General features: G+C 42.0%; 1 protein-coding gene across 1 annotated transcript in view; it reads right to left on the reverse strand.

The window, feature by feature from the left end:
- Positions 1–16,716: 16,716 nt before the first annotated feature.
- XK (X-linked Kx blood group antigen, Kell and VPS13A binding protein) overlaps positions 16,717–26,534 on the reverse strand; it is a 42,151-nt gene continuing 32,333 nt past the window's right edge. Inside the window, exon 3 of the mRNA XM_004587971.2 lies at positions 16,717–18,938. Within this exon, the coding sequence (XP_004588028.2) occupies positions 18,112–18,938 (827 nt within the window). The 3' untranslated portion in view covers positions 16,717–18,111. The remainder of the gene's footprint in view (positions 18,939–26,534) is intronic.

Raw genomic sequence — 26,534 nt, forward strand, 5'->3', positions numbered from 1 at the left:
TAAATCAGCCTGTTGATGGCATTTTTTAAAAAAGCCCTTTTAGTCTATTTTAATTTCAACTTATAAAAAATTCATATTGGAATGTAGTCTATGGGGAGGGTAAAGATGATCGTTTTTTCGTGATAAGCAATTTTCATGAACTTTTTGAAGATCCTTGCTATGCTGAACTGCCTTGGCTTATCTCATTGCTTCCCAGGTGAGTGACAGACTTCTTTATATGGACTTGTCTTCCAGGTTACTAACTTACTGAAAAGAACTGAATTGTATTCTCTCCTTCACGCCCCCCCCAATAGTCCATAAGCTGACGTCTTAACCCTTTATTGTATTTGAAAACAGGATTTTTAGAAAATACTTAAAGTTAAATCAGATTACAAAGGTTGAGTTCCAATTAAACAGACTGGTGGCCTTGCAAGATGAGAAATGTCTCCTCTCCGAGAGCATACACACGCTGGACAAAGGCCATGTCAGGGCACAGCCAGAAGGTGGCCATGAGCAAGCCCGTAAGAGACCCCTCACCAGAATCTGACCGAACTGACACCACATACTGGGAATTCCAGGCTGCCCAGCTGGGAGAGATAAACTCCTGCTGTTATAGCGACCTAGTCTATGGCATTCTGTTATGACAGCCACAGCTAAGACACACATCTGTACTGAACACATCTTAGGACTTCCATGCAGCCCGCTTGTTTTCTTGTCTTCTACAGCAGAACTGAATAGCCTCAAACAGTAACCAACAGACACGATACCACCACCTGGAGCGAGGTTAGTGAGACGAATTAGCAAAGAACAGAGTAGAGAGAATGGCAACGGAGAAAAATTGGAGGAATTGGAAGTGATGCTGGAAATTGTTTCCTGAGGAGTATGGTGGAAGGGGGCTGGTGAATAGAGTCAAGGCTGACCTCTAGTTTCCAGTTTGAACTTCTCAGAGCGGTACAGCCATTCCTTGGAATACAATTGGCAGAGAAGACAAGCAAGATGTAAGGAAAGAATGAACACAGCTTGCACGGGATTGAGTTTAAGTGGGTTAGGCAGAGACCTCTGCAAGAGAGCATATAGTTAGGCTTGTTGTAGAAATATGGAACTCACAATATCCGGCCTGAACACACATGTGTGGGAGCTCTGTCTCTTTTACCACTGATAAAAGGGAGGTAAGCACAGTCATAGGATAGGGCAGCAGTCAGACAGGATGAGGCCCAGGGACAAACACGCTTTGAAGAGCTTTGCTTGCACAACTGCAGAAGAGGAATCTGAGATGAATAAAGAAAGCAGTCAGGAAATGCAAACCTGGAAGTATGGGATGGGAAGACACCTGAGTTTCAGGTACTAATCATGTGATACCAAAAGTTCAAGTACAAAACAGGCCAATAAATTAGCCCTGGGATAGCCAATAGGAAGTTAACAATCACCTCTGTAAGGGACTTTACTAGAAAGCAATAAGGAGAGTGAGATGTTTTGGGTTGAGATGAGGAAGTTAGTCAGCTCGAAATGGCTGAGGCTGTTAGGGAAGAGAGAGTATGGCTGGGATTGAGAAGACAAGAGGGTCTGGTTTCTTTTTAACTACGAGCATACAAATGGTGTTGCGAAGGAGTTAGGACAAGGGAAAGGGTAGAAACATGGAGCACCTTTTGAGAACAAGTTTTCTCAAAACAGGGAGGGAGGAAATGGAATTAGGGCAATTCTCTTGTAAAAGCAGGGAAGGAAGGGGCATATAAAGGAGGGGTTTTAGGGCTTGTGGCAGGTGGGGGACTTCCTCTTTGTGGTTTCCATTTTTTTTTTTTTGTGAAAGAGAGGGCAAGGCAGTCTGTTGAAAGTGCAGTGGCAGTAAACATTTTGATAAAGTGAAAACAGCTGTCAATATTGCATTTGCTATTCTGAAGAGCAGACTTCAGTACAGAAACAGGAAATCATTTCCAGGCTGAGATAAGGAACTGGCTGAAACTGAAGATCGAAAATTAGTGAGTGGCATGAGTTCTTGAGGAACATTTACAGTAGAGGAGGGCAGCTGAGTTGCCTAGTGTGGCTTTGGTCTGATGTATGGTAGAGAGGGCCACAGCAGGGGGAAATTGGGCTACATGCCAGAAAGTGGCTAAAGGGATGCCTGATGGAACCTAAAGTGATACGATACTACAAAGTGAACACAAAAGGATACAAAGGATCAAAATAATACAAATGGTTTGGAGGGGGTTTCAGGACACTCGTCTTGGGTGTGAGTGAATGAGGAAGCCATAAACACAGGATCCGTGGGCAGAAGTCTTTAAAGGCAGCAAATTTCTGAAATATAATGGAGAAATAATGGTTCGCAGTATAGTCACAGTGAAAGGAGGCAGGGTTTTTTAAAATGAAGAGGTCAAGAGAGCGTAAGGCCAGGTGGCATCTCTGCTGAAGCCACTGGAAAGAGTTGCCTCTTCAAAGACCCTTTCACCCAGCACAATCACAGATACTACGGGCTAGGACTGTAACATCTGTATTTTGCAGGGATAAAATCCAGCCCATAAGTTATGAATGAGAATTCCATTTTGTAAGACTTATACATTTTCCAAGGCTCCTGATCACATTTTAAATACATATTGGAAACTCACAAAAACAGTTTCAATAAAGGAAAGAATGTAAATTAAGTTTCAGTCAAATAGAACAAGGGGTAAGACTTCTTTACACTAAAGGGGGGAATATCTGAAAAAAAAAATCTACGAAGAGAAGGCGTAAACCATACATCCTCTTAAAAAAAAAGGCAAGGTGAGCATTTGGGCTCAGAGTTTAGAATGCTGGTTAGGATGCCGGAGTCCTGATGCAAAGTGCCTGGATTTGCGTCCCAGCTCTGCACCTGATTCCAACTTCCTACTAATGCGCACTGAAGAAGGCAATTTATGACAGCTCAAGTCTGGAGGTCCCCGTGGGAGACACGGAATGAACCTCTGGCTTCAGCTTGATCCCAACTCCAGCTGTTATAGCCATTTAGAGAGCAAATCTGTAGATGGGAGCTACATCTGTTTGTTCATGTTTCTGACTCTAATAAATAACTTTAAAAAGAAAATAGAGAGAAGGATCTTCTGAGTACAAACAAAACAAAAAATTGTGTGGCAAGATGATCTTTTTGCATGTCTCAGGATTGGGCTGGCATCTGTTTAAGCTCCTCCCTTCTTTCTTTGGAGTTTCAGTGATAGAGGCAACTCTACCAAAGAGACGCAGGACTGCTGCTACTGCCCTTCAGGTTGGTTCTTGGAGTCTCTGTTAGAGACACAGAGCAAATGACATCAAATCATCTGACTCCTCTTGCCAGTTCTTGTTTGAAGGGGTTCACATGATTTTCACTATGGCCATACAGAAAGGAGAAGAGAAACTGATATGTCTTGAACATCACCTATTAGAAGGCTCGCTGATAAGTGGCTTGCATTCCTGAATATAATACAGTAGTAGTATCAAAAATAAGTGTCTCATTCATCACTGTCTTAGAGATCAGGAGGCTAATGGTTTAGAAAAGCCAAGTAATTCATTTGAAGTTTAGGATTCAGGTTTGCCTAAAAACAGAACATTAGCACTTTTGATTGTAACTGTTAAATGGGATTCAACTAATGATGGCCAATATGGTAGTCATTAGCTACATGCGGTTCTTTAAATTTAAATGAATTAAAATCAAATATAACTTAAAATTAGGTTCTATAGTCACTCTGGGCACATTTCAATTGTTCAATGGTTACATGTGGACAGAACAGATGTGGGATATTCCATCAACACTGAAAACTTTATTGGATGATACTGATCTAGAATGAGGGCCTGTTTCAAGCTACCCCTGCTTCAGAGGAAGTATAGCATCAGTGTACAATATGCCTAAGTATCATGATGTGAATACCATGTTAGTACCACCAGGGTTAAACCACATTAAGAACAGTGTCTGGGAGTAGATCAGGTGTGGCTGGGCTGAAACGCCCAACAGTAAGAACTAGAATGGTTGTGGGCCAGTTGGGCAAAGCCACTCTTCTGCCAGTACAGGAGGTAGACTAAGTCAACCTGGGCAAATTATTCACCAATGTGGGTGAAATTGGGAAATTCTTCTGCCAGGATGCAGTCCCTGAAGGTGATTGCAAGAACCAAAGCAGAGAGCAACCCAGACTAGGCCCAACTGACATACGTGTAGGTCAGGTCTTGGGCTAGGCCAGGCTGGGTCAGTTCATAAAATCGCTGGCAGATCTGAGAACTAGGAAGGGACACAGGACAGCCTGGGTTGGGCCGCAACACCAGTCAGTTCACATAAGGGCTGGGACTGGGGGTTGGCTGGACCAGGTTAGACTGCAGCATCCAACAACAGGAGCTGGAATCAGGTGCCAACCAGGCTGGACCAGGATGCAGCACCTGCTGGCATTAGCTGAGGTGAGGTGGGCCATGCCAGTCTTATTACCTCCTTCCCCCAGATACAGGAAGAAGAAAAAGAAAATTTGGAAACAATGGTCTCACCCACTTCACCCGAACCCTCTATCCTTCCCACCCTTATCTACTATGTAAACACGATAAATTTTTTTTTAAAAGAGAGGCATTTTCCCTCATCCTTTGATATAAGTAAGATCCATTCATGTTACTGCACATAGCTGTGAATGATTCACTTTTTGGCAGCATGTACAACACTCTCATTGACCAAACCTGTTCTAATTTATTTACCTTTTCTACTATTAAGGACCATTTCAATTATGGCCAGGGTTTAGCCATTAGAAATATCCTGCTCCTCAAAAGCGGGAAGATTTTCCAGGTGAGACTCATAGGAACAGAGCTGCAGAAACATTGCTGACTGCAGGCCTGGTAAGAACACATTTCCTACGATGCTTCTTTGCATACATAAGTTTATGCAACTGAAACAAAAATCTCCCCACAAATCCTTCTATGTGTAAAAATCAAAAAGGTACTTTGTTTTGTATCCAATTCTTAGTCTGTTTTTACTTTAAAACATTCTGATTGTGGTGCACTAAATTGATTGGGAATCAATGGTTCCTACTGCAAGTGGAAGCATTCTGGAACAAAAACATTACTGGCAATACTAGTCTAATGGGGCCTTCCAGAACAAGCCTTCAACAGTTTCCATGCCTACTCATTTTACAGGCCAGTGACATCAACCATGCACTGAAACAAAACTCTCACAACAAGCTGCTCCACTCTCCCAGACAGCGACACTGGGAGATGCGGTGCACAGTCCCAGCCATAGGCACGTACATTTGTCCACTGAGTGCTCTCGGTGAAATTGGGCCAGTCTTTGCTGGCATCCCCGGGGACAGGACTGGACTCTCCACGGGTCTCACCAGGGCTGCGTGTCGGTGTCCGCTCCCCTCATCTGAAGCGTCACTCAGAATACAGCGCCTGCAAGTGGGGATGGGAGAACCAGCCCTTCCTTCAGGAGGGGAATCCCTGGTGATTCAGAGCAGCCAGGGCCAGGCTCTACACCTGGGCAGGTGTCTGCAAGCTGCCCTTCCCGCCTCCCCACCCACTACAGGTCCACCAGGCTCCCAGGCTCCCAGGCCCTGGAGTGCGTGGCAGCGGCTCACCACATGCCTGTGCCAAGGGCTGACTATGTGTGGGTGCTGGGGGTCCTGTCCCGTGATGCTGCAGAGGGAACCCATGAGAAAGACACACAGCTTCCAAGGGTGGTAGGCCAACTGTCGGCTATTTCTCTCTGCAAATCTGTGATGACCTAGGGTGGTACCTGGGTGTGGCTTGGGGGACTCGAACAAGGGGCTTGGGTGGGGCCCACAACTCTTCTCTCAACTGTAAACCTCACAGCATGTGATGGCCTCCAGGACCTCGAGGGAGGGAGCGGGGAAGAGCAAGGTCTTCAAAGTCACTCGACCCAGACTCAGTCCCAGCTTGTCCCCTTCCTGCCGTCATGGCAGGGCCACTTTCTGAACCTAGACAGCGGTGGCCACCCAAGTCACTCTCAGTTCTTCTGAAGGCTGCAGGATACAGTGCGTGGGAGACACGGACTTCCTGGCTGCCCACAGGGGCTCCTGGACAACTGCTGGCACCAGCTGGGGAAGAGGAAATGGGGAGGGGGCTCAGGCAGGAGCCGCTAGAGGCTGCCACGTGCAGCCTAGCTCCCTGGGAACTGCGCCAGAATGCACCTGCCCCTGATATTGGGCCTACTGGGAGTGGCAGGCCTGTCTGGCTTCCCTGTTGGTAATGGTGGCGGAGAGCTGCGCTGCCAGGGACTGGCACCAGGACAGGACACAGTGACAGCGACATGACTAACCTTGCTGGCCTGCCAGGGCTTGCTGTGGACAGGGCTGGCAGACCAGCTACATATTTCCGTCCCTCTCCTTCAGAGTTGTACATTTATTGGCCCAGTCCTTAGCTTTCCCAGCTTTGCAAGGACTCTAAAAATAGTGTGATTTTGGCCAGCATGGCAGTCTCAAGTCTGATGGGCGAACTGAACAAGACACACATCTGAGGCGGTGGGTAGAGGCCGCACCGAGATGGTGCAGGCAGCAAGGGAGGTCACGGAGGGAAAGAAACAACTAACCACGGAGTAAGAAAACCAGGTAGGGAGTGAACTTGTGCCACTTCCACAGCAGGGCTCAAGTAGGGGAACCATCTGACCCTGGCCTAGCACTCAGCACCACCTGCTGGTCAGAGAAAATAGGACAGCCCAGGGATCTGTTAAAAAGCATAATTGAAAAATGAGATTCACTGAATGGAGAGAAAACTTAACTTTAATACTTAAAAAAATCACGCATGTGTAAATGGGTCCAGGGGTATAGTAAGCAGACCACAGAAGTTTCATTGAAGGTAAACGGGGACCAAGCATCCTCTCATCTATGGCTGATATGTGGGAGACATTACAACTATGTTTTCATTCACATTTGAGCAATGGACATAGAGAGTTTCAGACCTAACCCAAGATCACTCAGCAAGGAACCTGGAGTGTTAAAATTTCAGCCCCGGAAGTTTACCAAGAGTCCAATACAGATATGTGATCCATAAGAGAAGCAAAAGGTACACTAAGTTTCAAAGGCTTGAGACGCGAGCAACCAGGGAAAGGCGCCATATTGACAAAAAAGATGTGGAGACCGTACAATCCCTTCCCGAGGGAATCGGTCCACAGTTCCTCACGGGCCCCTACGAAGGGCTCAATCCCTTCCCGAGGGAATCGGTCCACAGTTCCTCACGGGCCCCTACGAAGGGCTCCCTACCTTGGGAGGCGTTGTGGAGCTGCCAGTGCTTGGCCTCAAGGAGATCACACGTGAATGAAACGCCCGTGGAGGAAGCAAGCAGAAGCAACACAGTGTTGCAGCAGCTGTGTAGATGCACGGGCCAGGACCGGTGAGGAGCGGAAGCGATCTGGAGGCAGGAGGAGGGAGGCCATGGAGTGGGGGCGGGAGCCCTGTAACACACGCAACACCAGCTCTGTGCAAGTGTCCAGAGCTCTGCATGAAGAACACGAACTCATAGTGACGGATTAAATACTGTTGGGGAAGGGGAGTTAAATGATGACGACTAAACACAATTGTAATCTCCCCCCCCTCGTTTATTTGCCTCTAAATACTGCACTCCAACTCTATCCAAAAGGCACGGCAGTGGTGACTCTCCCAGGCCACCCAGGTCTAAGAAGGTTTCTTGCATCTCAGTGTCTCCCTTGAAGAGGAGGAGGAGGGTGCAGGTGACAGGGCCATGGGACAGAGGAAGAGACCGGGCCTTGAGAGCACAAGCTGCAGCCCAGCTAGACGCACAGCCCTGGCTGGCATTTCACAGCTGTGTGTCTGCGCGAAGCACTGGACCTCCCTGCTCCTGCCTCCCATTAGCTTATGGTCCTGATTGACGACTTCATTCGCGTAAAGCAGGCAGCAAATGTTCTGAAGAGTGGGAGGCCGAGAAGTTATCCCATTTCAAAATGCATGAGAATGGCCTTTCCCCTTCTGCCTGTGTCACCCAGCTCCTACTCATCAGAGTGTGCACCTTCCTGGGGCCTGCAGAAGCGAGTGATCTGCACCTGGCTGGCCACCCTGCAGGGAGCCAACGGTGGCCCTGGACATGTGCAGAGGACAGGCCTGGGCAGCTGCAGAGTCAGGCTGCAGATTTCAGTACAACCTGTGTGGCCCACTGGAACGTGCCCTGGCCTGGCTGCGCCCAGGTACCTCTTCCATGAGGGCACATGCTGGTGCCATGCCACATTACTGGGGGTGGCCTTCTGAGCAGAGGAAGGGAATAAGGGAGGCGTCCCAGCGACTGAGCATGGCAGCTCAGTGTCCAGTTATTCCAGAGTTCAGCATCTGTGCGGACATCAGGCTTAGCAAGGCCTTTCCCTTTTTCCCTTTCCGTTTTGTTGGAACACGATGCGGGTGGGTGAGGCAGCTGTTTCCATGGCCCTCCCTGCCTTGCCTGGGTGGTTCTTGCTGGCGGCCAAGGTGAAGAGCCCCTGCAGTGCAAACATTCCCCGCTCTCAGGACACTCCCTGTGGACACAGGAGCAATGGCTAGAGGGAGGAGAGCCTGCTCTGGTCTCAGGACAGGCTTCCCAACAGGAGAGGAGGAGCAGGCCATTCAAGCAGCAGCTTGGGCTGCTTGGGCACTTTCCCGGGCACGCAGCCTTCCACATGGCAACAGGCTTTAAGGCATCTGGCAGGCTTCCAAACAGAGGCCACCTGGGACATTCTGAGAGTCCCAGCAGCCACAGTTAAAGAGAAAATAAAGAGATGGCATTGATTTTATGGTATGTTTTATTTAGTACAGTATACCCAAGGTACTATCATTTCAACATGTCATTCTATTTACATTACTAGTAAAAAAGATTTTGTTTTTTACTTCCTTTGAGTATCAAATTGGTATGTCTTTAATTTACAATTCCTTTCTATTCTACGTGGTCACAAAATGTTGTGTGTCAAGTAGTCCCATGTGGCCATTTGCTACCATATTGGACAGCATATACATATAGTCGTATACTAGTGTTTAAATTTGAGTAGGAATGTACTATAAGGAGATGACATGGCAGCCTCCATTTTTTTTTCTCTCTCAATATAGGTGCATGTTATCAGGGCCATGAGAATATGGTACTTGCTTTTTCCCTTAACGCAAGGTGGCTCTCTCAGATACGTACAGTCCTGCCATAGTGTAGTAGTTTTGTGGGGGCTTAATGGAAACCTCGTGTATCCATGAATTCCAGAACCACTTCTCCAGAGAAAGTAGGGGGCAATTTCTATGTGGAAGATGGAAAATAGAATGCAAAACCATGTCATGGAGTCCTAAGACTGAAAAAATGAAGTGTTCTTCCAGGGAGAAGAGTTAGGATCATTTTCTTCCCCATTATCAGTGGTTCTGGTGCAACATATGACCTTGGTGGCTTAAGATCACTCTGTTTCTGTTCACAACTCCTGGATCCCTCTTTTCTTTCAGAGTTCAGGGCCAAGAATATTCCACAGTTGAGTGCTGGGTAGACGCGAAGATGTGCTTGCTGATGCAGTTGGCTGAGCTACTTTTCCCACTGGTCTTGCAATCCAAGACTTGAGTCTTGATGGTGAGGAAAAATAAGTATGTAAAAAACTTATAATAAACAAATAAGGGCAGGCCTTACAGCCTGTTTGTAAACAGTTAAACTACTCAAACACTTCTACAGTGAGAAAAAGAATCCTTCCAGACGAGTCAGATCAGCTGACTAGAGTTCTGCATTCTCATTTCTTTCCTTCCATAAACTCTACAAGCGAGAGGAGAATACTGGGAAAATTTAATGGATGGATACAGCATGCACCTTTACTCCTAAATAACAGTGTTCTTACTATTGTTTTTAATTATTGTTTTTCATTCCCTTACTTTATTTTTTTCTTTTTCTTACACTTACCATGATATATTATCATAAAATTAAGCCTGTAACAGTGAAATAAATGACTATGCCAGTGTAATAACTTAGGGACAAATAACAGGAGGGGGATATAGGGAGGGCGGAGGGGAGAGAGGATGAAGAATGATTTGTTGAAGCAAATCTGTATCATGGGGGTGGGGAAAATAACTATATTTTCACAATTGTCTTCCTTCACTGTGACACAACTTGAAAACCCCTCGCCCTGCCTCTAAGCACAAGCTTGAAGAATGGATTTCTTTGTGAACATATTATTTACAGGTGGTGTCTTTCAGTTCTAAAGAATAAGCAGTAAGATGTGAGAAACCAGCTTTGGAGTTCACACATGCTCTAACTTGCTAATTGCCCACGTTAATTCTTATTGCTTTTTTCCAGGAAAAGAGGAGCACAAATATTGTTATCAATGTGATTTCAACCTGAGTCCTTTCCTCTATAACCTTCGTGGTTTTAATCTAGTAGTCCCCCCTTGTGGCATATCAGAACATGACATGGGGAGTGTTGGAAGATGCTGAGAGTTCCTCCTATTACAGGCTGTTTCATTTAAGGGAACTTTAGAAAGCTGGTGGGAAAAGTGAAATAAATGGTGGGTTTATTCTTGGTGCAAAACACTAAAAATCATGCAGTTTTCTATAACATGCATCCCATGAACTTTTCAAAAAGCCCTCCCCAAGGTTTCTGCTTCTCTGACAGGAAAATACTACTTAGCATGTCTTTCTTGAATCTCTGACACCTGCCAGACTTAAAGCGTATCTGACACCAGTTCGAGAGTCTGGAGAGACTAGTGATTAGCACTTGGGATTTGGGTACCAAATATTAGGCTTGAATGTCAACCCTGCTGCAGTCACAGGGGAAGTTATCTTATCAATTCATTTTCTGTCAAATGTCAATACTTGCAGTAACTGCTACAAAGAACTGCTGTGAAAAATAGAAGTGACAAGCATAGAAGGTGAGGAAGCAGGTTGAAGATGTCAGAGCAGAAAAGTGGGAACCCTTTAAGGCCTGAGAAAATTTGTCCCTGCTGTGGTCTAGAATCATCTCACTGCAGACTTCTTGTTAGGTTACAGAACACCATGTTATCTAAGTTTAAGCCACTTTCAATCGAGTGCTCTATAAATTATAGCTGGTGTTGTAAATACCCTGATGTTCTTTCTTAATAAGGCCAAATTTGAAGAGTATGTGGAAACCACTATGTTGCTTTGATTATTATTATACATGTACTGGTGCCTTGATATTTTAAAAGCATTTTGCTTTGGTGAAGGTAAATAACGCATTTTTTGAAAGCAGAACCAATAAAACTATCTTCTCTTCTCTTGAATCAAGTTTTTACAAGAAAGAGCAATGGACTGGCCTTGTGGCACAGCAAGTTAAGCTGCTGCCTGTAATGTGGGCATCCCATATTGGGGCACCAGTTCTGGGAAGGCACGGGTGGCCGAAGTGCTTGGGATCCCTGCCACCCATATGGGAGATCTAGATAGTGTTCCCGACTCCTGGTTTCTGCCTGGCCCAGTCTGGCACTTGCAGTCATTTGGGGCGTGAATCAGTGGAGACAAATTCTCTTTTTCTTTCCCTCTCTCCACCTTTAAAATAAATAATACACAATTATTTTTTTAAAAAAGTGTAAAGATCATAAAGTACACAGGAGAAACTATTCCAGCAGAGATAAAAACTTCCTAATACAGTAGCTCCCCAAAGTTTTAATCACAAATGATGTCTTTTAACGTCATCCCCCACATGATAGTGATTGAATTTTTAGTGCTTATTTATGATGGGGGCTGAGACGATAATGACAAAATTTCTATGGTAACACTTTTAATTAGTCCTGCTAATTCCTTACGGCATTCTCACTGGTTTGAAAAATAATTGCAGCAAAGATCCACACATCTCTGTTAGTGCTGAGGAGGGTGATACTCTTCATTCTTGGAGGCCTGAAGCCTTATAGCAGGACACCGTTGCTTGAAATAATTCTAGGTCCCTTTCGTTAGAAGGTGACAATAGGTGGGGCTGCCTCAGTGGTTTACAGGCTAATTCTTTACCTGAAAGTACCAGCATCCCATGTGGGCATCAGTTCGTATCCCCACTGCTCTACTTGCGATCTAACTCTGTTGTTATAGCCGAAAGCAGCAGAGGACAGCTCAAATCATTGGGCCCCCTGCACCCGTGTGGGAGAGTTGGAAGAAGCTCCTGGCTCCTGATGGGCCCAGCTTCGTATGCTGTGGCCTTTTGAGGAGTGAACCAGCAGATGCAAGATCTTTCTCTCATTCTCTTTGTGAATCTGAGTTTCCAATAAAAATAAATAATAACAAAAAGGTGACAACAGGGAGCCATTCTCCCCTGTGCTTGGGTGACCGGGGGTGGGGCATGGGGGAGAGCTGAACTTGTACCACTCCAAAACAAGGTTTTTAAATTCTATTTTGTTTTTGGTCTGCTATCACTCCTAAAAGCCTTCTGTCTCGTTAACTGTATAATTTAGGTAATTAAGATAGGAAGCAAACTGATAAGAATTTAAAACAGTATGCATAATGCAGATGTCAAGGGAAGACAGGATTTCCAGGGCTCTTGGAAGCAGGTTAATCAGGCTTCAATCAGGACTTTATCATTCAGAGATGGGAAATTAATTCAGGCTGGAAGACAGGGAGGGCGCAAAAGCACAGGGCGGAATCTCACAATATTCCCAGATGAGAGCATCTTCTTGGCAGGAAACACACTCTGCAGCCCCTTCCCCGACAAGGGTCTGGGCCCAGTGATCACCTGCTGCAGAGGCACTTGTGTCTATCGCCATCCACTTTGGAGACGCCCTGGGTGTTTGAAAGCCTGCCTAAATCAACGCTGCCCTAAATATCCTTGGCAAACTAATTTCCAGAGAAACCACCTTGCAGAGAGGGCAGCCAAAAGTGTAGCCATTCTGGAGAGCAGCAAACACACCTGTTTAACACATTAGAACCCTAGCATGAAAGCATGTACTGGCAAAGAACAGATTGGAAACAATTGTTGGTGTCCAACTCTGTACCGATCTTGGCTGCTTATAAAACATATTTTCCTGAAAAAAGACAACAATGCTATTCATTCTTCCACAGCGTATAATTCAGATCTCTGAGCTCTTTCCCAGGTGGAAAGATGGTCACAGGAACGTTTCCTGCAAGGGGGATTCCCAGAGAAATAAGGTGATAGCAGGACATCTAAGCCCCTGAGCTCATTCCTGATCTTTAGAAGCTGGGTTCAACCTCTGTAACACAGAACTCTTACAGAAGGAGGGGGAAGCGAAGCACATATTACATGGCAAACACCTGAGTCCTAAAGTGGATATCCATAAAAAAGAATTACTAAGATTTCCAAACAATTCAGAATTATGGCTTTAAATGACCGGATCTGATATTGTGTATATGTCTTCTTCACATAACGTTTTAAAGTCTGCTGTCGCTTTCTGAGCATTCACAGCAAACTTACATCTTTGCTTTTAATAAAAGAGAATCCCACAGAAATGAGTTGATTCACATTCAGTGATTGGGAACATTGTTAAATGGAATACAGACACAAGGTTAGACATTAGTTTTGTCATAATGTTAAATTTTCTGTATTTAGTGATCATACTGTGGCTATGTGAAGAGTATCTTCATTAGGGAAAATATTCTCAAGAATTTTGATAAGGCAGAAAATATTTGGAATGGTTAATCTGAGTGAAGATTATTAGGAAATTTCTTACATTGTTCTTGAGACTTCTTCATTAGTTTGAAATTATTTCAAAATAAAATATGCACAAACATCAGATTTGAATTTAGATTTAAATTCAGATTTCTCTACTTGAATGTATACTTGTTGACATTCAGTTTTCTTAGCACCAAGAGATATCTTATACAAGTTCTAGCTAGAAAAGGGAAACAACAAAATGAAAAGGGAGGACGGGGCAAAAGTTTGCAAACCATATAACTGACAAACCGTTAATCTTCAAAATATATTGAGAACTTTTGTAGCTCTATAGCAACAAAACAAGACAAAGAAATGAAACCTTGCAACTAAAAGATTGACAAAAAATAAAGAACTGGAATAGACACTAGTCATTTATGTTTGATCATTAATTTGTAAAAATTTCAAGTTACCCCTTTGTTGTTTTATGCTTCTAAATCAGTATTCCAGTTGTATTTGTCTTGAAATGACATGAATCACCTCATTTTTCCTGTCTCACACGTGGCAACTGTCAGAGAACTGACCAGACTCCTGCAGTGCATCTTTCCCAAACAGAACAAATGCTTTTCAATCAGAGAAGTTACCATGGACTGTTACTGAATTTTAACACACCCACATTTCTCATTCTACAGAACGGTCTTCCACAGAGGTTGAAGATTACAACTAACAAAAACCAAACCACTTTCAGATCTGTTTTGGAAATTGTCACCACGTAAAAACTCCATGTTAAGATCCTATATGGGCCCGGTAGCATGGCCTAGCGGCTTAAGTCTTCTCCTTGAAAGCCCCGGATCCCATATGGGCGCCGGTTCTAATCCCTGCAGCTCCACTTCCCATCCAGCTCCCTGCTTGTGGCCTGGGAAAGCAGTCGAGGATGGCCCAAAGCTTTGGGACCCTGCACCCATGTGGGAGACCCGGAAGAGGTTCCTGGTTCCCGGCTTCGGATCGGCGCGCATCGGCCCGTTGTGCTCACTTGGGGAGTGAATCATCGGACAGAAGATCTTCCTCTCTGTCTCTCCTCCTCTGTGTATATCTGGCTGTAATAAAATGAATAAATCTTTAAAAAAAAAGATCCTATATGAAATGAAATGCAAAGAGAAATTGAAAAATTAATTTATTATATGAAGAAACATAAACAATATTTAAATCAATGAATGCAGAAGGACAGTCCACAGAAATTCACATCCACAATGTATTGGTTGAGAAATACTGACATATGCACTCATAACCAGAACACTAATGTTCTACGGTAGTTTCCAATAAGTGCTGTATTTGACCATAAAGTTTAGTGCTTATTGTCCCATTCACAAGACTGAAAAGATTAAACTTAGCCTTGAATATGGCATTCATGTTGTAACACAAATATTGAAAAGATGATGCTACATCCTATATGGAACACAATACCAAAATGATAGACTCATTTGCCTTCAGAAGCATTTGCTCAAGGTTCTTTTTTCTCCAAATGCCACAAATTTAGGTGATAATTTTTGCAAGCAATGGGAGGCACATGAAAGGGCAGCTGCCCAGAAGGCCAAAGGCCCGCATATTCACTCAAGACATTCATTGTGGATGGCACTACTTACTTCTTTCCAACAATAAAAAAATAATAAACTGCTTATAGACTTGAATAACTGTAATAACTCTTTAAATGTGCATGGCACTTTACAAGTATTTTCAAAGCATTTTCACAGTTTTGATTTAACTTGATCTTTCTGACAAGCTTGTGAGGTAGGCTGGGCAAGTAAAACATCCAACTCAGCTGGGTAAGCAAACTGAAGTATAGGGTAATTAAGTAACCCCCAGGGCTGGACAGGGAGAGAGCCGAGTCCCTATACTAGCCTTTCTCCAGTGTTGGCAAGAGAACATTTAAATATGTTTAATGATGTTATTTCATTATATTTTGAGGAAAACCTTCACTCCTATCCAGCTCAATAATGCTGACTCACTTGTGACAAACTGTTCTGACAAGTTGTAGCAGACAAAGCATTGACTTTTATAAACTGAAATTATAGCTGAAAGACACTTTTTTTTTAATTCCACCACATCAGGACTTTTTTTTTTCTTGGTTTGTTTTACAGCATTAAGACAACCAAGCCACACAGTGTGAAGGTGTGAAGTCTAACTTTGCCATTTCAGAGATACTAACATAAATAATACAAAAATAAAACTTCTTGGTTCACCATGACTTGTATTTTCACCATGCAAATAAGCAGCAGTGATTTCTGTCCCCCAAAGTGAATGGTCATGCATGTTTCCACAGCCGAGGTACTTGTAGATCAGGGGTTCAAACTGATAAAGCATTCAACCTGCTTACCAAGCCTCTGTCCTTTTAAATGTGTGACCTAGGCTTTGGTAGTCTCTTGGGGTAATTTTGAACAAATGTAGCAAGTGACAGGCTAGTGGCTGCCATGATTCCTCAATCCCAAGGCATGACTTGAAGACATACTGCGTGGCAGAAGGGCACCATCCCCCTAACGTCAGCCATACAAATCTTCAAGGTAAAAATGTTTATCTCACAAAAGGGCTGGAAAATATGTGGTGTCAAACAACACCACTAACTGGATTGATACAAACTCTTGGAATGACTTCGGGATGGCCTTACTGTTCTCCTAATCATTATTTGGAAACTTAAACACAAAAGGCTGCTTGAATACCTCAGCTTTATTTTATTCACAGTAGTTAAGTATCTTCAAGGGTGTTTTGTATAATTGTGTATCTATGTAACATGGCCATATAAGCACATTTTATATGAACTATTCCTTTGATTACATAAGCTCACAGTTTATTTAGGCCTATTAGTGATATTAGTGATACGTTATATGCCAACAGGGAGAACACAGATAATCTTTAGTCTTAGTTGGTTTTATCGATGATAAAAAAAAATCTGTTGCCTGGCATGCTCTCAAAAATCAAACTATAAATATAGATAAGCCAAGAAAATATAAAATGAAGAAATATCTCATAAAACTGAAATTGATGTTCTGCAGTTTGAAGAGATTATTGATATGTATGGCTCTCTATAAAAAACAGTAAACAACATGTATGTCAATACTTACTATTTCACTGACCCCTTAATATATAGTGGAAATTGATTACCAAAATGCATGTTCATTTGTGTGTATGAAATGACTAATAAATTTGACACCAATAAGTATAAAGGAAACCTACACTTGTGAAGGTCATACAAAAAGAGTTTTGACAGGTAATATAAAATTTAAAAATTTTCAGATTTTACTCCAATCCTTATTCTAAATTGGTATTATCTTTATGATTCTCTCTTTCTAGGTATTTCACTGTCAACATTTTAATGGTAGAAATATTGGCACTGGATTTAGGCAGTTTTTGAAGGCAACTGAGTATATGCTATCCAATTCTCTTTCATGAAACAAAAAAGGGTTACAACGTGAAAGAGAAATTACACAGAAGATAAAAACATACAGGAGAGTGAAAGTGGAGATCTTGTTCAACTTAACTCACGATCATGCCAAATCAGAATATATTCCATGAGTGACAAAATTTTGCATTCATTTCATCTCTTTTATAGTTTTCTGAAGTCAATCTCTGATTAGGGGTGGCAGTGAGAAAAACCATTTTCCTTCAAATAATGAAAATCTAAATGCCCTACATACCTGTGTGCCTCACTAGGTGAAATATTTCTTTGGCATATTCAGAAAAAATACAAGATAACCAAGGTGAGTTTTGCCTAGAATTCACCGAGCAGGCAAGGAATGAGGAGGCAGCAGCAAAGACTATATTTAATTCTACTAGATATTTCCCAGAATTACAGGATGGCACTCAATCTCGTTGAGGCTTATCTCCACCTTCTGGAAAATTCACATCTTTTACCATCCTGTAAAAGTTAAGTATTTTACTTACACAAGCCTTCATTGTGTCTGTTTCACCACTTGCTACCATCTCCAACCTAATTTTTTTTTAAATATGAATGCTTCATAACCAAATTAAGAATTCATTTTCACAGACATGGATCTAGGGAATAACATCTGCAAATCGAGGCTCTTGAATATTGATTCAAGAGATGCATGCCATGGTGGGTACAGTTGGCTATGCACAAAAAGCCCTTAAGAGATGAAAACGGAACATTTATCGATTCAAATACCAAACTTGAACAGTCTTCCCTGCAAGCTCTGACAGCGTTAATAATGCTGCTGACAACAAAATCCCAGTAGCCTTCTCAGGTCCTTAGTACAGCTCTTGGGTAAAAGATGATAAATCATCATGCTACTGAGACCAACAATCCAGAAAAACTAGAAAACAAGGAAAAGCTCCTCTATTTATTCTGATGGATCTAACCTTTCCAACTGAGACTTCTAGGGTATTTCATCAGTAAAAAGGTCAAGAATGCCTGGAAAAACATGGCAGAACCTGTGAACTGTGGTGCCCTGGGCTGTCTCTTCAACACTCCCAACTTTCCCTGGCCTTTCCCCATGGTTCCCACAGAGCCAAAAGCTCTGGAAAGAGCAGCAGCTCAAAAGGAGTTGCCAGCTGACTTGCTGCCTCGCTCCCACTGCAGGGCTCATTAATTTTTATGAATAACAGGTATCAACCCAGAAAATAATATGCCTTTGCCCCAAGAGACCTCTGGTCACATTAAACAGAGCAAGGATCATCAATATCCAATGTTGGACTGGGCTCAGTAGTTACTTTACTGCTAAAAGGTGTTTCAGTCCTACTATTGGTTGACTTTGACTCTGACTTTTCTACCGACTCAGATGATTTCTGCCGAACACACATCCAGCACACACACCTGATCCATGCCATAAAGCTTTCAGAAACACTAGAGGAAAAGAGCTTTTTGCAAGGGTGGAAAAACTGATAGAACACAAGCATGAAAAGAATGGCTGTGCAGTACCCAACAAGCAGCTGCAGAACCAACAGAGGTGCACACACATACATATAGATGTCGGTCTTGAAAAAATACCACAGAAGGAGGAGGGTGGCATTCTCAATAAATCTCATCATGTAGTATGCCAGGAGCTGGTACCAATTCTGGGACTTGCTGATGAGGTCGGGGTTGTTGATTTTCAGCTGTACAGCAGACCAGCAGAACATGTTGATGCCAGTATAGAGTAAAGTCAGGAAGCAGAGCACGATCGTGGTGCCCACCCGACTGAGGGCCTTCTCTATGTTCTCGGGGAATGGGGAGCCACTGCACCAGAAGAGGATCCAGGGGCAGAAGAAGAAGCTGAAGAAGTTCAGGAGAATGTCGACCAACACCCAGCTCTTCAGGACAGAAGTAAAGAGGACCAGGACTGTGACTCGGGTAGCAATCTCAAAGCTTCTCCAGAGGAAGATACAGACATAGGCCAAGGGCTTCACTTTGACCTCGTACTCATCATACTTGATTTTGATGGCTAGGATGTTGCAGCGCAAGGCTCCGTACACAATGGACAGCAGGGATATGGCCATTAAGAAGCCTGGGGAGAGAAGAGAAAGATCCAGTCAAGTCTCACCTCCACCAGGAAAAGTACTGTGGCTTACTCTGGCAGCCCCCACCCGCAAGCATGGGCCCTTTTGCTTTACCTGCGCAATACAGCTTCCAGCAGTCCATATCCACCTAACGTGCCTGTGAACTTCATCCAGAACAAAGCGAAGGCAGCTCTGCCCAAGGACCTAGCAGGCTCCAGTACCAGGAAATTAATCATACTAGGAGAGTCCTCAATACTCCAATCCCAGCCGTAACAGCTCTTAGCTCCCCATCTCTTGGGTAGCATCTCTGAGGCATGTATCCTATACCCTTCTCCAGTGTTTCTTCATAGGATGAACTTCTAATACATACTCTGATAGTTGTCTAATAATGCTTCCTCTATTGTCTGCCTTTCATTCCCAACCACTTAAAAAAAAAGATTTTTTTATTGGAAAGTCAGATATACAGAGAGGAGGAGAGACAGAGAGGAGGCTCTTCTGTCTGATGATTCACTCCCCAAGTGACTGCAATGGCCGGTGCTGCGCCGATTTGAAGCCAGGAGCCAGGAAGTTCCTCCAAGTCTCCCACACGCCCAACCACTTTTTTCTTTCCAATGCTCCTTATACCTTCCCTCTAAAATACATGAGTTCAAACCCTTATAGAAAGACTGAGCAGAGGGTAGAGATGTACTATCCTCCCAGAATCCAAACATACATAGCCTTCCCTATTATCAACAGCACAGAGTGGCATGGTATATTTGCTACAACAGTTGGATCTGTATTAACACACCATAATCACCTAGTAGTTTACATTAAGGTTTATATCATATGGGTACCATTCTACGGGTTTGGACAAGTGCATTAAATGACACATATCTACCATTAGAATATCACTTTTTCTATTGCCCTAAAAATCCTCTATGCTCTGCCTATTCATCGCTCCACCTTAATCCTGGCACCACTGACTGTCTCCACAGATTTACCTTAACTAAGATGTCATATAATTGGAATCATATAATATAGGATTATTCATTTTGCTTATAATAGACATTTATTTCATCTATTCTTGCAAAATAGATGAAATAAACCTGCAAAATTAAACTGTCTTTTTAGTTTCAAATAATATTCCAGGAGCTTTACCTACTGATGGATATTTTGGTATAGCATGCAGATTTTCAGTTGTCTTAGCACCCTTACAGAGAAGATGATCATTTCTCCATTGTGCTGCCTTTGCTCCTTTGTCAAAGGTCAACTGACTCTACTTACATGTATCTATTCTCAGCTCTCTATTCTGTTCTACTGATCTATTCTTTTGCCAACACTGCACTGTCCTGATTACTATGGCTTTATTCATGCTTGCTTCTTAAAGTGAAATTTCATGTTAATTCTGTCCACACAATATAACTCTCTCTACCTAAATGTACATTCAAAAGATATGTGAATAACGGATTTTTTCCTTACTTACATTCTAAATCAATGGAAAAAAATCTATATCTGTGACAACTTAGTAATTATTTGCTCAGTTTTACCCAAAGTATCAACTTTCCTCATAGTCTTTTGCCACTGACTTAAATCACTCGCATCCCTCACTGGAAGCAACAATACATACTCATCAATTTAAAGGAGAGAAACACCACCTCTGAAGTAGACTGAGAAGTAACCAGATGGAGTTATTTTTTCCAAGAGGCTATCTTAGCAGATCTTTTTAAGTAGAACATATTATGGGTATATATACAAATTATCACACCTTAAGGATCCAATAATGAATCTTTTTCTTTCACTTCTTACAGTTTCTCCAAGTGGGAAAATGAGTAAAAATAGCTCAAACAAATGTTTATTACAAAGTTAAATTAATATCACTGCAGCATAAATTATGTAGTTAAATATGTATAATATTTAAACATTTATGACATTTAACAATAAAATAAACCCAGTTTTTTTCCAGATGTACTGATCCTTCTGTTAGTCCATTTATTCCCAAATTACATTTTTTTTCTCTATCAAGACAGTTGAGCAATTATTACCCCATTGGTACTTAGTAATGATCAAGCATGGAAGTTTTCTGAAAATGCAGAGAAATTACCTGGAAATCACTGATTTCAATTACATCAGTTCAACTGCTGGATAATCACTGCAAAATGCTATGGATAGAAATGGGGCCAGGCAAACAGGTAACAATTGGAAGACAAGGAGTCTGTACAAAATGCTTGCATTATACATTTTTTAACCTGCAAAATTAAACTGTTATCTATTGAATACCAGAATGATGGTCATGCAAATACCTACTGATTCAGAATTAAAGTTACCTAACACCCTTTCTCAACCTTATCTTCCCATAGTCAACACAAAAGTAGATCAGTTGGTGAGCCTGTTTAAGTGGCATTATATAACCTTATTTTTATTTTCTAAGTGTGTATACTAGGCGGGGTACAGTTTTCTGTTTTCATCTTTTATTAGAAGGCGAGATATCATGTTTGGGTAAAGCTACAAAGGATGCTCCAGTGTCTAAATCTTCAGTAAAATGCCTAAACTTAGAAATGCTTGGGCGGAATAGAATTCAAAAAAAAAAATATCAGTGAATAAGTTGGCATTGTGGTCCAGAAGGTCAAGCCCTGTTTGCAATGAGGGCAGTACATAGGAGTGCTGGTTTGGTTCCACATCTGATCCAGCTCCCTGCTAATAGCTTGCTAATAGCAGCAGAGGATGGCTCAAATCCTTGGGCCCCTACACTGATGCGGAAAATCCAGAAAAAGCTCCTAGCTCCTGGCTTCAGATTGGCTCTGCTCTGGAAAGGCAGAGTCACAGAGGACGACTGCAGAGATGTTCTATCTGCTGGTTCACTCCCCACATTGCCACAGCATTTGGATCTGGGTGGGTCTGAAGCCAGGAGCGAGGAGCTCCTGCCAGGTCTCCCACATGGGTGCAGGGGCCCAAGGAGTTGGGCTATCCTCCACTGCGTTCCCAGGCCATAACCAGACAGCTGAACGGGAAGTGGAACAGCTGGGATTCGAACCAGTGCCTGTATGGGATGCTGGTGCTACAGCAGAAGCTTAGCCTAATACACTATGGTGCTGACTCCTCACCAACATTTGTTATTTTCCAGCTTTTTAAAATTTTAGACATTCTAATTGGCGTGAAGTTGTGCATTGTAATTTTTATTTGCATTTCTCTACTGACAAGTAATTTCCAGAATATATTTATGTGTTTATATGGCAGTTTGTGTATCTTCATCGGACGGATCAAACTCATAATAGACTTCAATTTGTCTTATAGATATCTCAAAATGTTAATTAGAATTCAAAGGTCAGATCCACAGAGACTCATGATATGAGCCTTATCCACAGCCATCCATGAGCTCTTTCGGTGAAATTAAGGGTAATTCTGTCTTCTCAAAAAAATTTAATTCCTTTAATAAAAGCATGAAAAGACAAGAAATAAAAAATAAGAATGACTTCCATCCTGGTTATGGGAGATTAGTCTGTTCCAACATTTCTAACAAGAACAACTGGATGGATAAAAGGTTTGTCCAAAAGGCATCAGGTCTCCCAAAGCAGTGAGTACTCCTGAAGCTAAGAACTAAGAAGTTTCTAGAGAAAATTCAAAAGATGCCACCCACCTCAAGAAATCCACCCAAATATAAGCAGATACTAGGACACTAAGAATCCAAAAATAACTTTCAGCAGTCTCTCAATGCTAGTAGGTGTAGGAGCAAATATTGACATTCAGGCCCCAATAAAGGCATTGGTATACAGCCAGTTTCCTGATGGCAAAACAAAGAACACAAGGAGTAACATAACTAGGAATCCAAAAATAACTTTCAGCAGTCTCTCAATGCTAGCAGGTGTAGGAACAAATATTGACATTCAAGCCCCATAAAGGCCTTGGTATATAGCCAAAGTTTCCTGATGGCAACACATAGAACACTAGGAGTAACAATGACTAGATGTAGATAAAACCTACGCAAAGCCTGAAGCAGATCTGAACAAACTCCAGTTGTGACTGAATCAAAGTGAGATGCATCTAGTCTAACTGCCTAGCAAAATCTTTGTAGAGAAAGACAATTCATTCAGAGTTTCAAATTATCTATATTTTTATTCATTCAAATACATGACATTAATGTAAAAATAATACAGTATACCAACAACAAATTTTTTAATGACAAAAGTTAAAAGAACGCTAGATAATAAAAACAGACCTACAGGAGACACAGATTTTAAAATTATGACATGGACTCAAAAAAAGTTAATATATTTATGAAAGTATATGACAATATAAGTAATTTATCAGGGACTGGGAACTGTCTTTAAAAACTCAAATGGAAATTTTAGAACTGAAAAATAGCATGATTTACAATTAAGAAATCAATAGATAGGTTTAATAGCAGATTAGGCACAGCTATAAAGATAATTAGTACTAACTATAATATAGGCCTAGAGAAAATACCGAAATGGAGAAACAACGAGCTTGACACAGGAAAGTGCAAGTGTGTGTGTGTGTGTGTGTGTGTGTGTGAGAGAGAGAGAGAGAGAGAGAGAGAGAGACAGACAGACAGACAGAGGAGAGAGAATGAACGAGCTATGTGTGGGTGCTCAGAAGCAATAACTGACGCAATGTATGTAGAGAACTTTCCTAAACTGCTAAAATATCAAACTACAGTTTCAGGAAATGCTACAATCCTCAAGTAGAATAAACAGGAAGAAAAACCACCCGTGAGAATAATATGCTAAAACTGATTTAAAAAATCACAGCCTCAAAAGTAGTCAGAAACAAACTGATGAGTTTCAAAGGCGCCATGACAACAGTGGACAGATGCATCTCAACAGGATGAATGGTAACCAGCAGACAAAAGGGTATATCCTAAAACTGGGAAGAGAGTGAGCTCTCAACACCAACTTTTACGTCAAAAAGTGAAGAGAAGGACATTTGAGGCAAAACAAAAATGAGGGGAGGGGATTTGTCAGGAACACATCTGTTGGGCACAGACAGTAAAGGTAGTTAAGCCCCCTGAGACACGATTTCACATGGAAGCATAGGGACAAAAAAAGTACAAAGAGACCAAGGGGGTAAACAAAACTCAGCTTTCAAAATAAACAGCGATGTGCAAAATCACTTCACACACAGCTACCACTACACACACACACACACACACACACAGCCTCCCCCACACATATAAGCACAGATAACAAAATAAACACTAAAGACATAAAAAAGAAATCATTTTCATTAAGCGTCAGGAAATATTGCAAACTAAAACCACAATAAGATACTACCACAAATCCACTGAATCACAAAAGCAAGTGTTGGCAACAATGTGGAATAACTGCAATGCACACCACTGCTTGTGATAGCATAAGACAGCCTTAGAGACATTTACAATCTGGTGAAGCTAACCAGGGCATCCCTATGGCCCAGCAGGTCTGCTCTTAAACACATATATAACAGAGCTGCATATATATGGTTTTCAAAAAATTTAAGGAAAATATCCACTACATTTTATTCCATTCTTAACAAGCTTTTTGAAGTACCTTGTATGTACATTAAAAGGCACAGCATATAAGAAAATCACAGAAGTATTATTTTTAATGGTCACAATCTAACCATAATGCACATATTAATCAAGAGTAGAAACTATTAATATTTTATGTTATATTCATATAATGGAATGCAATGCTAAAGAACAAACGTCTGCTACAAGCCACAACATGGGTAATTCTGGCAAGCAAACTGGCAAAAAAAGGATAGACTCCTGATTACATTTACATAATTAACAATATTTCTTAAAAACGGTTGAGGGGGGCTGGCGCTATGGCTCAGTAGTCTAATCCTCCTCCTTCAAGTGCCATCAACCCATATGGGCATAGGTTCATGTCCCAGCTGCTCCATTTCCCATCCAGCTCCCTGTTGTGGCCCGGGAAAGCAGTAGAGGATGGCCTAAAGCCTTGGGACCCTGCACCCATGCGGGAGACCTGGAAGAAGTTCCTGGTTCCCGGTCATTGTATCCACTTGAGGAGTGGGCTTATGTATGAAAGATTTTTCTGCCTATGTCTCCTGCTCTTTGTAAATTTACGTTCCAAATAAAAATAAAGGAAATCTTAAAAAAAAAAACTGACTGGGCATTGTGGCACAGCAGAGAAAACCACGACTTAAGATGCCTGGAGTATGTGGTTTGATTTGCAGCACTCTGTGCTTCCCAGCCAGCTCCTGTGCATGCGCCTGCGAAGCAGTGGAGGACGGCCTGAGTATTTAGGTCCCTGTCACTCAGGCGGAAGACTCAGATGGATTTTGAGGCTTCTGGCTTTGGCCCGGACCTGTCTTGGCTCTTGTGGGCGTTGGAGGAGTGAATCAAACACATACTCTTTCTCTCTCTACCTCTCTCTGTGTGTCTTTCAAATACATAAATGAACACTTTAAAAACAGTAAAAAGTATTCTATGGCCTTAGATATATGCTTTCTGGTTAGTAATTATCCTTTGGGGAGGAGGGAAAGGAGTGATTGCAAAAGGAGCGAGGGAGGCTTCTATTTCTTAACCTGCACAGAGGGCTGCATGGTTGTGTTTACTTGGAGATAATCCACCAAGCTTCACCTCTATGATGTGTCTAGTTGCCTGGATGCATTTTATACTAACAATACAAGTATGTATTTATAAAAAGAAAGTACACTGCTACTATACTTACTAGGTACTCAATTAGATTGAATGCTTAAGGGCAAAAAAGATTACTCTTTCATTATTATAATTAAGTTGTTTAAAAAATAGTTTCCTTCTCTACCATGGCAAACTGTCAAGCTGAAAATGAACATGTATAAATCTCTACTTCTATCACTACAGTCAAACTAGTTCTACAGATGTAATCAGTATGACACTCTAGCAATACAAAAGCACTTTGTAAAATCCTAGTGACTAAGATTGTATTGTTAGGATGTGTCTTGAACATCTGCCAGTTTACCAGACGTTTAGTCATAAATGTAAATTTATCCTTCAATATATCTTCCTACCTTATTTAGTTCTCAGAATTGTCAAAAAAATTACTATGGCCTATCATTCACAACCCACACAATATATTCTATAATTTCAGAGATCATAATGATTTTGTTCTTATTTTATTAATTACATTGCATTATGTGACACAGTTTCATAGGCTCTGGGATTCCCCCAACTCCTCCCCATACCTTCCCTCATGGTGGATTCCTGATTTTGTTTTTTTTTGTCTCCAAAATATTTCCATTTCTTTTTAAATTTATTTTATTATTTTGCTTATACAAACTAGACAAATGTCATGTATTTTACAATACAGATTTAGGAGTACACTGATACTTCCTATTCCTCCCTCCCTGCTGCCTGCATTTCCAACCCAACAAAAGGTAGAGCTGAAACCATTGATAGGGAAATAATCCCAATTATATGTATTTTAGAAGATTTATTTTTATTGGAAAGGTAGATTTACAGAAAGAAGAGACATAGAGAAAGAACTTCCATCTGCAGTCTCATTCATTTGTTTAGGCATAAAAGGCAACTGTTTGAGATTAAGATCCTAGGGCCCGGCGGCGTGGCCTTGCGGCTTAAGTCCTCGCCTTGAAAGCCCCGGGATCCCATATGGGCGCCGGTTCTA

This window comes from Ochotona princeps, chromosome X (assembly GCF_030435755.1).
Source record: "Ochotona princeps isolate mOchPri1 chromosome X, mOchPri1.hap1, whole genome shotgun sequence".
Classification (NCBI taxonomy): Eukaryota; Metazoa; Chordata; class Mammalia; order Lagomorpha; family Ochotonidae; genus Ochotona; species Ochotona princeps.